Genomic DNA, 15,046 nt, shown 5'->3' on the forward strand with positions numbered 1-15,046 from the left:
CCACGTGGAAACCCACTAGAAACTTCCCCTCACAATGATGATCCCCTATAGAATCATAGAAATGTAGAGCTGGAAGGGACCTCGAGAGGTCATCAAGTCTAGTCCCCTGCACTGAAGTAAACCTCAACCACCCTTGGCAGGTGTTCGTTCATGCTATTCATAAAAACTTGCAATGACAGGGATTCCACAATCTGCCTTGGAGCCTATTCCAGAGCTTAACTACCCTTATAGCTAGAAAGATTTTTCTAATATCTAAATGTAAATCTCCTGGCTGCAGATAAAATCCATTACTTCTTGTCCTACTTTCAGTGGACATGGAGAATAATTGATCACAACCCTCTTTAGAACAGCCCTTAACATATTGGAAGACTGTTATCAAGTTCCCCCTCAGTCTTTTTTTCTCAAGACTGAACATGCCCAGGTTTTCTAACCTTTCCTCATAGGCCAGGTTTTCTAAACATTTTATCATCTTTGTTGCTGTCCTGTAGACTGTCTCCAATTTGTCCCCATTTTTCCTGAAATATGGTGCCCAGAACTGGACACAGTAGTCCAGCCGAGTCCTCACCAGTGCCAAGTAGAGCAGGACAATTACCTCCAGAATTTTGCATATGACAATCTTATTAATACACCCCAGAATCATATTAGCATTTTTTGCAACTGCATCACATTGTTGACTCATATTCAATTTGTGATCCAGTATCACCGCTTTTTCAGCACATAGCCAGTTATTCCCCATTTTGTTGTTATGCATTTGATTTTTATTTCCTAAGTAAAATACTTTGCACTTGTCTTTATTGAATTTCACATTGTTGAATTCAGACCAGTTCTCCAATTTATCAAGGTCATTTTGAATTCTAATCCTGTCCTCTCAGCTTTATGCGATCTGCAAATTTTATAAGCATATTCTCCATTCCATTTCCGAAGTCATTCATTAAAATACTGAATAGTACAGGACCTAAGAGTGATCCTTGTGGAACCCCACTAGATACATTTTCCCAGTTTGACAGTGAACCATTGATAACTGCTTTTTGAATATGGTCTTTCAACCAGCTGTGCACCCACCTGATAGTAATTTCATTTAGACCACAGTTCCCTAATTTGCTTATGAGATTCTCATGTGAGATTGTGTTAGAAGACTTACTAAGATCATGATATATCATGGCTACTGCTTTCCCCCTATCCCCATAGGCCAGTAACCCTGCCCCATCCTACCCACTTCTCACCCCTCTACAGCCCTGTCAGACTGCATACCCCTTTTCCTCCTAACTGCCTGGGTGCCATTGAGGGAGGGCATTGAGAGCAGAGGCAAGATAGTGCCCAGCACCACACTGCACTCCAGCAACTGGGAGTAGCAACTGCAGAGATAAGTCTTTGGAGGATGGTGCTTGTGCAGTCCAGTCACATTTAGGAGTCATGAGGGGATGAAGCATGCTCAGTGCAGATGGAATCTTTGGAGAATTTAGCTGCCAAAACTCTAACAAGTATCTACTAAGTATTTGCAAATGGCATTTTCCAAGAGCTTATATCTAAGGTAAAATGTGCATATTTTCATGGAGACAACAAAAGCCATCTCCCTGACACCAGGGTGACCCCGCCCCAGCCAAATTTCATATCACTGCTCCAAAGCACGGAGGCACAAGAGCTTCTCAAAAAACAGTTGTGAAAATTTTAGCATATTTCTTTAATCTCATTCTCAGAAACTATTGAAGTGTTTCAGATGAAACTTCCCAGAAGTATGCAGCACAAGGCAGACAATTGGAATTGAAAATTTCAGCCCAAATGGTTAAAGTTTGACAAAATTATAAGCAACAGAAGACAAAGTTTTATAATGGGAAGTGTTGGATAACCTTAACCACAGTCAGCACTTCCAGCCCTGCCTGTAAGGAAATGAGCAAGAAGTCAGTGGGTAATATTTAGATGATTTATTCCAGTAAACTTACACACTGGCCCCACTGCATTGTTTGATGGGCCCCTGCTCCTGAGCCCATCCCTCCCATTCACCTTCTGTGTTTGCCCATGTGGCCTGAATATCTGCTGCATTTTCTAATCTGATGGATTCAGTGAGCCTGATTACAGTCATGGCTAAGTCCATGTGAGTGTAAAGAGTACACAACACTCCGTCTTAGGGAATGCCCCCAACACAGGATACTTTCTCAGCAGGAAAAGGTGCAGGAGAAGAGGCCATGTGGGCTCCGCACCCTTCCCCCGGTGTAGCAATGGTGCTAGGGCATTTCCATAGACTCATAGACTTTAAGGCCAGAAGGGACCATCATGATCATCTAGCCTGACCTCCTGCACATTGCAGGCCACAGAACCTCACCCACTCATGAAATAGAGCCTAAACTCTGGCTAAGTTACTGAAGTCCTCAAATCATGGTTTAAAGACTTCAAGTTACAGAGAAGCCACCATTTACACTAGTTTAAACATACAAATGACCCATGACCCCATGCTGTAGTGGAAGATGATAACTCCCTAGGGTCTCTGCCAATCTGACCCACGGTAAAATTCCTTCGCGACCCCAAATCTGGTGGTCAGTTGGACCCTGAGCATGTCAGCAAGACCGACCAACCAGACACCTGGGAAAGAATTCTCTGAAGTAACTCACAGCCCTCCCCATCTAGTGTCCCATTGGAGATATTTGCTATGAACAATTGCAGAGGGGCCACTTGCCATTGTAGCCAGTTTCATCATATCATCCCCTCTCCATAAACTCATCAAGCTCAGTCTTGAAGCCAGTTAGATTTTTCAGCTCTCCCTTCCCCCACTCCCCTTGGAAGGCTGTTCCAGAACTTCACTCCTCTGATGGTTGAGAAAACCTTCATCTAATTTCAAGCCTAAACATGTTGATGGCTAGTTTATATCCATTTATTTTTGTGTCAATGTAACACCGACAGACCCCGGTCGTCAGCAGGCGGGATCGAACCTGGGTCCTCTAGAGCTTAGTGCATGAGTCTCTACCACATGAGCTAAAAGTCAACTGCCTGTTAGGTAAGGCTGTAGCGGAGACTCATTAATTGCTCTCCAAGTGGTCTTGGTGCCACTAGATGGGACAGAGCACCACACACAGAAGGTGTATGGGTTACATACTTCCCCTAGCTGAGGAAGCGCGTACTGAGCTTCAGAGTCTTCCCAGTTGAAATCCTGAATGAGCCCCCACTCGGTGCCACTAGATGGGACAGAACACCACACCCAGGAGGTATGTGGGTTATATCAACTTTAGCGCTTAACTTGACTCTTAACTCTTCTCCCTCCCTGGTGTTTATACTTCTGACATATTTTTAGAGAGCAATCACATTTCTCCTCAGCCTTCATTTGGTTAGGCTAAACAAGCCAAGCTCTTTGAATGTCATCTCGTAAAGCAGGTTTTCTATTCCTCTGATCATCCTTGCAGATGTAGATCATCCTTCTCTGAATCTGTTTGAATTCATCTTTCTTTAACATGGGAGACCAGAACTGAGCACAGTATTCCAGATGAGGTCTCACCAGTGCCTGGTACAATGATACTAACACTTAATTATCTCTACCGGAAATACCTCACCTGGTGCATCCTAGGACTGCACTAGCCTTTTCCATGGCCACATCACAAAGACGGCTCATAGCCATCCTGAGATCAACCAATATACCCTCCTCTGTCACTTCCACTCCAACATCCCCAGTTTATAGAAAAAATTCTTGTTGTTAGTTCCTAAGTGCATGACCTTGCACTTTGCATTATGAAATTTCATCCCATTTCTATTACTCCAGTTTTCAAGGTCATCCAGATCTTCTTGTATGATATTCTGATCTTCCTCCATATTGGCAATACCTCCCAACTTTGTGTCATGCACATATTTTATTAGCACACTTCCACCATTTGTGCCAAGGTAAGTAATAAAAATGTTAAATTAGATTGGTCCCAAGACTGATCCCTGAGGAACTCTACTAATAACCTCCCTCCAGCCTGACAGTTCATCTTTCAGTATGAGGTCTCCCTTTTAACCAGTTCCTTATCCACTTTTCAATTTTCATATTAATCTCCTTCTTCTCCAGTTTAACTAATAATTTCCTATGTGGAATTGTATCAAATGCCATACTGAAATCCAGGTAGATTAGATCTACTGCATTTCCTTTGTCTAAAAAATCGGTTATCTTCTCTTTCAAAATTTGTTCTAAGACCTTGCATACAACTGAGGTCAAATTAAGAGGCCTGTAGTTTCTCAGATCATCTTTTTCCCTTTCTTAAATGTAGGAACTATATTAACAATTCTCCGGTCAGATGGTACCACTCCCAAAGTTACAGATTTATTAAAAATTCTTGCTATTGCGCTTGCAATTTTATGTGCCAGTTCCTTTAATACTCTTGGTTGGAGATTATCCGGGGACCCTGATTTAGTCCCTAAGATGTTTGAGTTTGAATTCCACCTCTGACAAAGTAATTTCTATTTCCATATCCTCATTTCCATTAGACACCCTGCCAATACACCTAATCTCCTCATTAACCATAATAAAGATTGAAGCAAAGTATTTGTTTAGGTGTTTGGACATACTTAGATTATCTTTAATCTCCCTGTAGGCTTTCTATTTTCTCTTATTCACCTGTTTGAGATGTTTGTTCATCCAGCTTGGTATTCAACCCTTCCGTATGATTTCCCCCCCCCCCCCCTTGTTTGGGATGCAGGCTTCAGAAAGCTTTTGCAACTTTGACTTAAAGTAATTCCAAGCCTCCTCCACATTCAGATCCTTAAATTCTTCAGCCCAGTCCACTTCCCTAACTAATTCCCTTAACTTTTTAGTTTGCCCTTTTGAAATCAAGGATCTATTTTTGTTTATTGTTCCATTTTGTTTAGCTCATGATCACTCGAGGTTATCCCTTTCACCAGTTCTTCTATAAAGTCCTCACTACTCACCAACACCAAATCTAAAATAGCATCACCACTTGTAGGTTCAGTGACTATTTGGTGAAGACATCTGTCAGCTATCACATCCAGGAAAATCTCGTCCCTATTATTTATTATAGACTCATAGACTTTAAGATCAGAAGGGACCATCATGATAATCTAGTCTGGCCTCCTGTACATTGCAGGCCACACCAACCCACTCCTGTAATAGACCCCTAACCTCTGGCTGAGTTACTGAAGTCCTTAAATCATGGTTTAAAGACTTCAAGTTACAGAGACTCCACAATTTACACTGGTTTAAACCTGCAAGTGACCCAGGCCCCGTGCTGCAGAGGAAGGTGAAAACACCCCAGGGTCTCTGCCAATCTGATTCAGGGGAAAATTCCTTCACATCCCCAAATACGGCAATCGGTTAGACCAGTGGTCCCCAAACTGTGGGGTGTGCACTCTTAGGGGGGTGTGGAGGAACATTTGGGTAGGTGCAGAGGGGCTCAGGCCAGCCCCAATGGGGGGGGCGGGCGGGGAGGGAGGGAGTGTCACCCAGTCCCGCTCTGCCCCCAGTTCCACTCCGTCCCCACCCCAGCTCGAGCCCTGCCCTCGGCCCCCAGCTCCTGGCCCCAACCGTGGCTCCGCTCCTGGCTCCAGGCCTCAGCTCCTGGCTCCTGAATGTGGCCCCCAGCTCCCAGCTTCACCCTCAGCCCCCAGCCCCAGCTCTGCCTACCCCCCTGGCTCCCAGCCTGGCCCCAGGCCTCAGCCCCTGGCTCCTGAATGTGGCCCAGCTCCACTCCTGACCTCATCTCTGGCTCCGGTCTTGTCCATGGCCAGGGCTCCACTCCCAGCCATGGCCCCTGCTACAACTCCGGCCCCGACTGTGGCCCTGGCTCCTGACAGCAGCTCCCAGGGGTGTGGGAAAATTACATTAAAGGTGAGGGGACAGCACTTAAAAAGTTTGGGGACCACTGAATTAGACCCAGAGCATATGGGCAAGATCTACCATCCAGACACCTGGGAAAAAATTCTCGGTAGTAACTCAGAGCCCTCCCCATCTAGTGTCCTATCACCAGGGCCAGCTCCAGCCCCCAGCTTTCCAAGCAGGTGCTTGGGGCGGCATTCAGAACGGGGCGGCCGTCCGTGTCCCGCCGCGGCCATTCGGCAGCAGCTCCGCCGCTCTCTCCACCGTGGCGGCTTCTGGGCGGCAGCTCCGCCGCTGTTGCGGCAGTGGCAATTTGGCAGCGACCGCTTGGGGCTGCAGAACTGGTAGAGCCGCCCCTGCCTCTCACTGACCATTGGAGCTATTTGCAGATTGGCTACATGCCATTGTAGGCCCCCAGACCATCCCCTTCATAAACTTATCAAGCTCAGTCTTGAATCCAGTTAGGTTTCCACTGGAACCCACCCCCACTGCTCCCCTTGGAAGGCTGTTCCAGAACTTCACTCCTCTGATGGGTAGAAACCTTCATCTAATTTCAAGCCTAAATTTGTTGCTGGCCAGTTTATATCCATCTATTAGTAGCATTTGTTCTCCAATCTATACCTGGGAAGTTAAAGTCTCCCATAATGACACAATTCCGAGTAGTGTTTATTTCATTAAAAACACTAAAGAGGTCTCTATTCATATTCAAGTTAGATCCAGGGGGGTCTGTTGCATATCCCATGCACTATCCCAGGGGAGTCTCTGGTAGCTTTCTTCCCCAAAGTGCTCTTGACCCACACATATTCTGTTTTATCCATTCTATCACTTCTAATTTCTTTACAGTCTACCTCATCATTAATATACAATGCAACTCCACCATCTTTACCTTTTTTTCTGTCTTTCCTGAACAGTACATACCCTTCAATCCCTGTACTCCAGTCATGACTACTATTCCATCATGTTTCTGTTATCCCTATAGTATCTGGTTTCACCCTCAGTGGTTCTAGTTCCCCCATTTTTTCCCCCAGGCTCCTTGCATCGGTGTACAGACATCTTAGTTGTTTCTGCTTGGCTTCACCCAGATTCCTCACCCGCTTAGGTACAGTCATTCCACTGTCAGTATCGTGTATCTGATTGTTAGCTTCATTGGTACTGGCCCTATCTTTCCTCTTAATGTCTATTCTCCTACACACTGCTGTTCCTTTCTCCATTGCTCTATCCTCTCTTTCTTGATTTTCCTCCCTCTCTATATTAGCATCAGGAATGGAAATTACATAGCATCTCCCAACCATCTCCCCCAAACGCCTAGTTTAAAGCTCTTTTAATCAGTTGTGCTAACCGCCATTCCAGAAGTCTATTTCCGTCCCTACTCAGGTGGAGTCCAGCCCATGAGAAAAGTCCTGTCCATGAATGATTCCCTGTGGTTGAACATCCCAAAGCCCTCCTTATAGACCCACTGCCTGAGCCATCTGTTGATTATCATAATCTTGTCTTGCCTTTGTTCTCCTCCTCTAGAGACAGGTAGAATCCCACTGAAGATCACCTGAGCCTCCATTTCTTTATGCGTCTTCCCCAGCCTCCCTTGTTGCACACTGCCCCCTACCAGCCTCTGCAAACTGAAGGGGAAAACCCCCACAATACACAGAACCCCCTGTGAAAGGTCAGGAGTAGAAGGGGGCATAAAAGGGCTAGGCTCTGCCCCAGCTATTCTGTGGCACTGCTACAGACTATATAGGCCATTGCAATTAGTCAGCGCGGCCCTCAGGGTGGCTGCACCATGGGTTTTGAAGCCCCAGGATGTAGGGGGAGCACAAGCCCCCATCTCAGTCCTTGCACTGGGCTCTGCCCTGTCAGGGATGACTGACCCTCCGTATCTTCAAGACTCACTCCACCAATTTAATGCTGATAAACAGATTGAGGTTGTTGCTGCTGTTTATATCTGAGGAACAGTTCTCCTTGGAGCATCTCCTATGCTCCAAGGAGCATCCAGGTCCAGCTATTCCCTGCACCCTCACAACACCCTGGTTCCCAGCAGCAACCAGTCCCAGGGCTGGGCAGATGAGCAGGGGGAGAGGACAATGGATGCTCCCAGTTTCTTCAGGCAATTTTCTGCTCTGTGCCATGTATTTCCTGCACAGATTTACCTCACACTTGCTGGTTTGGATTTTCCTTTTTGTCAGTGTGTGGGGAAAAGACACCTCTATCTCCCAATACAAACTCCAGCTGTCTCTCAAGGAGACTGTCTGGTTATATTTGTATGTATCTCCAGGAGGAGAGTCATATGGTTAGTGGTTAATGCCTTGTCAGGACTTCTAGGTTCTGTTCCTGTCTCTGCCACTGACTTGCAGTGTGCCCTTGGACAGGTCACTTCATTGTTCTGTGCCTCTGTTTCCCCTCTGTACAAGGGGGTGATAAGGCTTATGAAGTGTTCTCAGCTCTCCTATGTTTTCATTGATGATGTGCTGTCACAATTTCAGTCTGTGGTTTTCTCTCCCTCTAGGATCTCTCCAGATGAGGCTTTGCAGTGGCGTGAGTCCCTGGAGAAGCTCCTGCAAAATGCTTGTAAGTTCCCTGTGCCCCTGCCGTGAGAACGGAGATGCCCTGAGTGTGAAATGTTCCCACTGGCATAAAGCAGTGACCCCTCCCTCATGATTCCCTTGAACACCAGCCTGCTGGGGGCTTGATAGGTCTGGGATATGGTACAGGAGAGGGCCCTACCACTGCTCAGGGCTAGCATTTCTGCTGGTCCCAAAAGGGAGCGGGACTGTCAACAAGCAACATTCCCTCCCGCATGCCCTGCTCTCAGCCTTGCATGAGCTTTCAGCCAGGGAATAGAGAGACAACTTGTGCTGTGTGTGTGATGGGTGTGAGAGGAGGTGTTCTGTTGCCAGAGAAGTGTACTGTGGCACTGCAGAGCTGGGGCTAATGGGTGGGGAAGCAAATGGGCCTTCCAATGAATGTTTAATTACAGGTGGCTATTCATGCAGTGATGTCAGCATGTTCAGTACTCCGTGCAGTTCTAGTGGGTCTCACTGAACCCCACTGCAGTGATGTAAGTGGTAAGGGATCTGGGGATACAAACAGGGTCTGATGGCTCTTATGACATGCTCCCAGAGCAGCAGCAGCAGTGGGGATGGGGAACCTTGGATTTCCCTTTCCCCATCTCCAGGCTCATCCACATGGGGTTTCATAGTTCAGAGTCTCAGAGAGTTCTCTTGCCCTGAAGTTGTGCTGGGTTGTCCACGGACAGCTCTCCCCATGCCCAGACAGCTTGTCCCCAGCAGGCCCCCTTGCCCAGGCTTGGCAATTCTTTCCTTGCCCTTTTCTTTGCTGAACATGGAGCCCATTTCCCTTCCACTCCTCAGTGTCAGATGCAGCCCCAATACCCCCCAGCTCCCCGCCCAAAAAGGTAACATCACTGGCCCCTTCCCACAGATCCCATCACCCCAGGCAGCCTGGATCCTCTGCCTCTGGAGCAGCAGCTCCTTGTTCTTGTTTGAGCCAATCCCCTTCCCCTCCTGCCTCCCCTCGCCTTCTACTCCCAGGTACAGCTAAGAATAGGGAGCAGAGGCCTCTGACATGCCCCACTGGGAGCTGCTTGAGTATGCATCAAATGAAGTGAGCTGTAGCTTACGAAAGCTTATGCTCAAACAAATTGGTTAGTCTCTAAGGTGCCACAAGTACTCCTTTTCTTTTTGCGAATACAGACTAACACGGCTGTTACTCTGAAACCAGTGGATATAGTGTACTTAGATTTTCAGAAAGCCTTTGACATGGTCCCTCACCAAAGGCTCTTAAGCAAAGTAAGTTGTCATGGGATAAGAGGGAAGGTCCTCTCATGGATCAGTAACTGGTTAAAAGACAGGAAACAAAAGGTAGGAATAAATGGTCAGTTTTCAGAATGAAGAGAGGTAAATAGTGGTGTCCCCCAGGGATCTGCACTGGGACCAGTACTGTTCAACATATTCATATATGATCTGGAAAGAGGTTTAAACAGTGAGGTGGTAAAATTTTTAGATGATACAAAATTACTCAAGATAGTTAAGTACAAAGCAGATTGCAAAGAATTGCAAAGGAATCTCACAAAACTGGGTGACTGGGCAACAAAATGGTAGATGAAATTCAGTGTTGATAAATGCAAAGTAATGCACAATGGAAAACATAATTATAACTATACATATAAAATGATGGGGTCTAAATTAGTTGTTACCACTCAAGAAAGAGATCTTGGAATCATCATAAATAGTTCTCTGAAAATATGTGCTCAATGTGCAGTGGCAGTCAAAAAAGTTAACAGAATGTTGGGAATCATTAGGAAGGGGATACATAATAAGTCAGAAAATATCATATTGCCTCTATATAAACCATGGTACACCCACCTCTTGAATACTGTGTGCAGATATGGTCACCCCATCTCAAAAAAGATATATTGGAATTGGAAAAGGTAACAAAAATGTTCAGCTTCTGTATGAGGAGAGATTAATAAGACTGGGACTTTTCAGCTTGGAGAAAAGATGATTGAGGGAGGATATAATAGAGGTCTATAAAATCATGACTGGTGTTGAGAAAGTAAATAAGGAAGTGTTATTTACTCCTTCTCCTTCTCATATCACAAAAACCCAGTGAAATTAAAAGGCAGCAGGTTTAAAACAAACAAAAGGAAGTATTTCTTCACACAATGCAGTTAACCTGGGGAACTCTTTGCCAGATGATGTTGTGAAGGCCAAGACTATAATAGGGTTCAAGAGAGAACTAGATAAGTTCATGGAGGATAGGTCCATCAATGGCTGTGAGCCAGGATGGGCAGGGATGGTGTCCCTAGCTTCTGTTTGCCAGAAGCTGGGAATGGGCGACAGGGGTTGGATCACTTGATGATACCTGTTCTGTTCATTCTCTCTGAAGCATCTGGCACTGGTCACTGTTAGAAGACAAGATACTGAGCTAGATGGACCATTAGTCTGACTCAATATGGCCATTCTTACGTACTGGTTCCTTACTCTTCCATCCTCCCAGTGCTCTGGTCAGTGATGCTGGTTTAGATGACAGGCTTTCTATACAAGCTTGTGGAGTGCAACAGAAATGCATTAGTGGTAAGCTTCATGGCCCTGTTTACAGATCCAGAGAAAATGATCCATGCTGTGTGGCTCCACTGAAGTCAGTGACAAAGTTCTCCTGGACTGTCATGGGGCCAGCTCAAACCAGATATTCCCTTATGCTATTTGTAACAGTTTGTCTACACTTGAAACGCTACAGTGGCACACTATATCACTTTGAGTGTAGATACTACCTATGCCAAGGGCATGAGAGGAAACCCCCCCACCCCACAGCACTGCCAGCTAGGCACACGAGGGGAACCCCACCTCACAGAACTGCCAGCTAGGCACATGAGGGGAACCCCACCCCACAGCATTGCTAGCCAGGCACATGAGGGGAACCCCATCCTACAGCACTGCCAGCCAGGGGCATGAGGGGAATGCCCAACCCCACCCTACAGCACTTGTCAGCCAGGGGCAAGAGGGGAATGCCCAACCCCACCCCACAGCACTGCCAGCCAGGGGCACAAAGGGAACCTCTGACCCCTCCCCATATATACTTATGTTCTTTCCACTCTTATACCATCTCTCTCTTCCTCCCTTTCCCTGTGAATCAAGCACAGACTTGCACAAGCAGGCTCCTTCCCCCCAAATGCACTCAAATGCATTATGGTACATCCATGCTGCTCCCTGAAGCTCACCCACACCCCCGTACATGGGACATGCAGGAGGGAACTCCAGGAGTTTGGTTGTTGGTTTGGGCCCTTGCAGAGACAAGAGCCAGATAGGAAATTCAGATCTGGGTCTGGGTTCAGATGTGCCATTTCCCCAGGGCTCAGGGTGTCCCAGAACAGGACTGCCAGAGTCAAGCACCTGAACAATGCTGGGCTTGTTTGCTGAGGGCCTAAACACGTTTGTAACTAAAAAGAGCTTGTTTGTGAGGTGAGAGAAGATTGAGTTTGGATTTTGTAATTGCTCACAATGTACAGAGAACTTGAAATTGAACATCTGATGGGTTCTGCGGTGCTAATTGCATGAAGGGATCACTGCGATCAGACACAGCCTCACAGGTCAGCATGACATGATCTTTGCTCTCTGCCATGTCATAACATGGTGATATGATCTCACATTGTCAACGCAAACACCTTGAACAAAGGTTGGGTCTGGCAGAGCTGGATGTGCATGGTCTGGGATGGCTCCATTTCCCTTCCACTCCCAAACTGCTCCAGCCATGTCAAATTCATTTCTTCCAGCTGATTGTACTGGGGAGTGTGATGTTGAGAGGAGCCTTTCCCAATTTTCTCTCTGAGCAGATGGGCTTGCCAGATTCAGGAGCTTCCTTAGATCCGAGTTCAGTGAGGAAAACATTGAGTTCTGGATTGCCTGTGAAGAATACAAGAAAATCAAGTCCCCCACCAAGATGGCTGAGAAGGCCAAGAAAATTTATGAGGAGTTCATCCAGATGGAGGCACCTAAAGAGGTCAGTCCAGTCAGAGGGTGGCTGATGTGGAGAGGGATGGATACATGACACAAGTACTGATAGCACCAAAGCAGGTTGCTCACATTGTGCTCACTTGAAAGCCACATTGGCATCTTGTCTAGACCTGAAGAGCCATAGAAAATGTGCAAAAATTGGAGCAGATTCCAACCACCTGGTCTACAATCCAGAGGCACAGCCAGCCAAGGAGCACTTCAGTCACACCAGCTTCCATTCCTCCCTAGAGCTAGTGAACTGGCTTACACTGATAAGGAACACTTGAGAAATGTGCATGTATTTAGTTATGTTGTGATGCCAGCAACGGCTTTATCTTTATGGTGATGACTCACTAGTTTACCTGTCTCCCGCAGATCTGTCTTGCTCCATCCACACTGACATCTCACCTGTGTCTCTGACATCTCTCAGGGAACTCTAACACAGCCTAAATGGCCTAAATGGAGCTCTTCATCTTCCCCCAAACCCTTCCTTCTCTCCACTGTCACCCCAAACTACATCCCTAGCTTCCCTGTCACTCACACTGGTAACCAACATGTCACTTTGACCTGGCCCTCACCCAGACCCACACATCCAAGCTGTATCTAAAATTCACTGCTGTGGCCCCTTGGACACTGGGAATAGCCAGCCTTACCTGCCTATAAAGCTGATCAAAGCTCTTGTCCAAGCCCCTTGCATCTCCTGCCTTGATTATTATGATCTCTTCCTCTTGGACCTCAGGCCTCCAAACTAACACTCACAGCTATTCAAAATGCTGCTGCAGGCCCATCTCCTAACCCACTTGCTCCTTCTTTGCATCCCTCCCTTTGTCCTTTCTCCAAGCACAAGGCTTGAGTTGTCTCCACCATTCCCCTCCATCTCTTAGCTCCATCCGGGGGATCTCATCACTTCCAGCAGTGCCGGGACAGGTGCAGGAAATCCACTGATCTCCTACTTGTGGAGAAAGCCTATGGCCCAAAGAAACAAAGAGTGGGAAAAGGCAGGAAAGACAGCCTGGGAAGCTGCAGAGGAGAAGTCACAGTTGCCCCTCTGATGTCTTGTCTCTATGTATATTCCCACACACAAATTATGATAAGATGATGTTAAAGCTGAGAGTTTGTATTGATAATTTAAGGGAAACAACATTATAGCAATGTCACAATTATCCCCAAACTAAGTATTAATCCATGGCAAAAAGCTATAGTAATGCATAGTTATGGTTGCTTGGTGATATGATGTCCCATGGCAGAAAGCTCAGTTGCACAAAATTCAAATTTCTGAAAACCAGGAAAAGAACAGTTAAGGTTTCCCGTGCAACCTTACATCTGCCGTCTCTCAGCAATATCTGAATATGACCCATTGACACAAATACCTTTCCTCTGCCAATCCTACAGTTGATTAAATGTAAGAGTGTCTCATCTCCATTTACAACCCACAGGATTGGGTTAGGGGTAGATTTAGAGACTCTTACCCACAGGATTCCAGATGACACTCTCAACATACCACCAGGCAACCTTAACCTTTCATCAGTGTAGGTTTTTTCCCATTGAATTTCCTGTTTTTTTTTAACAAGAAAAGATATGTGGCTGGTAGGAGTTAGTAGTTATTTAGGCAGTTGTACGTATCATGTCCCACAGTTAACATACTAAACCAGCCATCCACGAACACACACATGTGCACAGACACACACACACACATCAGCGGGGTCCCACCAGACCTGCTTTGGCACACTTGCCCAGCCATGTCTCTATACCCAGCCCTCCACACCACAGGCATGGAATGCATCTCCTTGAAGTCCTCACTCCCTGGTATGCAAACGTCTCTATTGCCATTACCACTACCCCATAACCCAATCCACATGCAGTGCCTGGAGCAAGGGACAGCTATGGTACAGAGCAATGGTATTGGGATGCAAGATCATTAGGATGCACTTGCAGAGCTGGGGATGCAGGAGGTTAGGGTGCAGGGGGGTTAGGATGCACTGGCATAGCTGTGGAGTGAAGGCAGGTTGTGGGGCACTGGAATTGGGGTGTAGGGGGGTTAGAATGCACTGACAGGTCTGGGGCAGAAGGGTGGATGGGCTGCAGGAAGGTTACGATGCACTGGAAAAGTTGGGGATGCAGAGGTTTTGGGGTGCATTGGAAGAACCAGGGGCACATGGAACTTGGGGTGCACTGGCAGAGCTGCAGAGTTGGAATCTATGGGATTTGGGGTACACCAGCTTCCCAGCTCTGAAGCCACAGAGCCTTGCCCATGTCCCTGCTCCCCGTTCCCTATTCCCGACCCCCCCAGCAAGCATGATTCCAATTTCCCTTCCACTTCCTGTTTGACCCAAGTTTATACAGTAATATTATATTAATATAGTAATATTCTCAGCTATGCCTTAACCAATCATTTTACTGAAATTTAACTAACCAATCCTAACATACTGTAACATAATTCTCTAACCAATTATATCCAACTACCCTAATTAACTTACACCTATCAAAATTAATTATACAGCAGACTGAAACAATTAGAGTACCAGACAGATTAACAATAGAAAAGTGGGAGCCACAAAGATAAAACAATACAGAAATGAGAGTGTCACAACCACAATCATTGATAAGTGATTTCTTGCCTGATAGAATGCTATCAAACTAAATTTTCTTTAACCATCTTAAGATCTGTTTCTTTATCTGGTGGTGATGGGCACTATGAGGACAGGATTGTCTTCCTAACAGCCTAATATCACCTTATTTCAATATGACT

General features: G+C 46.3%; 1 protein-coding gene across 5 annotated transcripts in view; it reads left to right on the top strand.

Annotated features, from left to right (window-relative positions):
- The window catches only part of LOC125640780 (regulator of G-protein signaling 5), a 71,890-nt gene that overhangs the window by 45,892 nt on the left and 10,952 nt on the right, over positions 1 to 15,046 (top strand). For all 5 annotated transcript variants that reach the window (XR_012669625.1, XM_048859680.2, XM_048859679.2 and 2 more), the window contains exons 3-4: positions 8,292 to 8,353; positions 12,138 to 12,304. Coding sequence is in view for 4 of the 5 variants with exons in the window: in XM_048859680.2 (XP_048715637.1) it covers positions 8,292 to 8,353; positions 12,138 to 12,304 (229 nt within the window). In the remaining variant the exon portion in view is untranslated. The remainder of the gene's footprint in view (positions 1 to 8,291; positions 8,354 to 12,137; positions 12,305 to 15,046) is intronic.

The sequence above is a fragment of the Caretta caretta genome, chromosome 8 (assembly GCF_965140235.1).
Source record: "Caretta caretta isolate rCarCar2 chromosome 8, rCarCar1.hap1, whole genome shotgun sequence".
Classification (NCBI taxonomy): Eukaryota; Metazoa; Chordata; order Testudines; family Cheloniidae; genus Caretta; species Caretta caretta.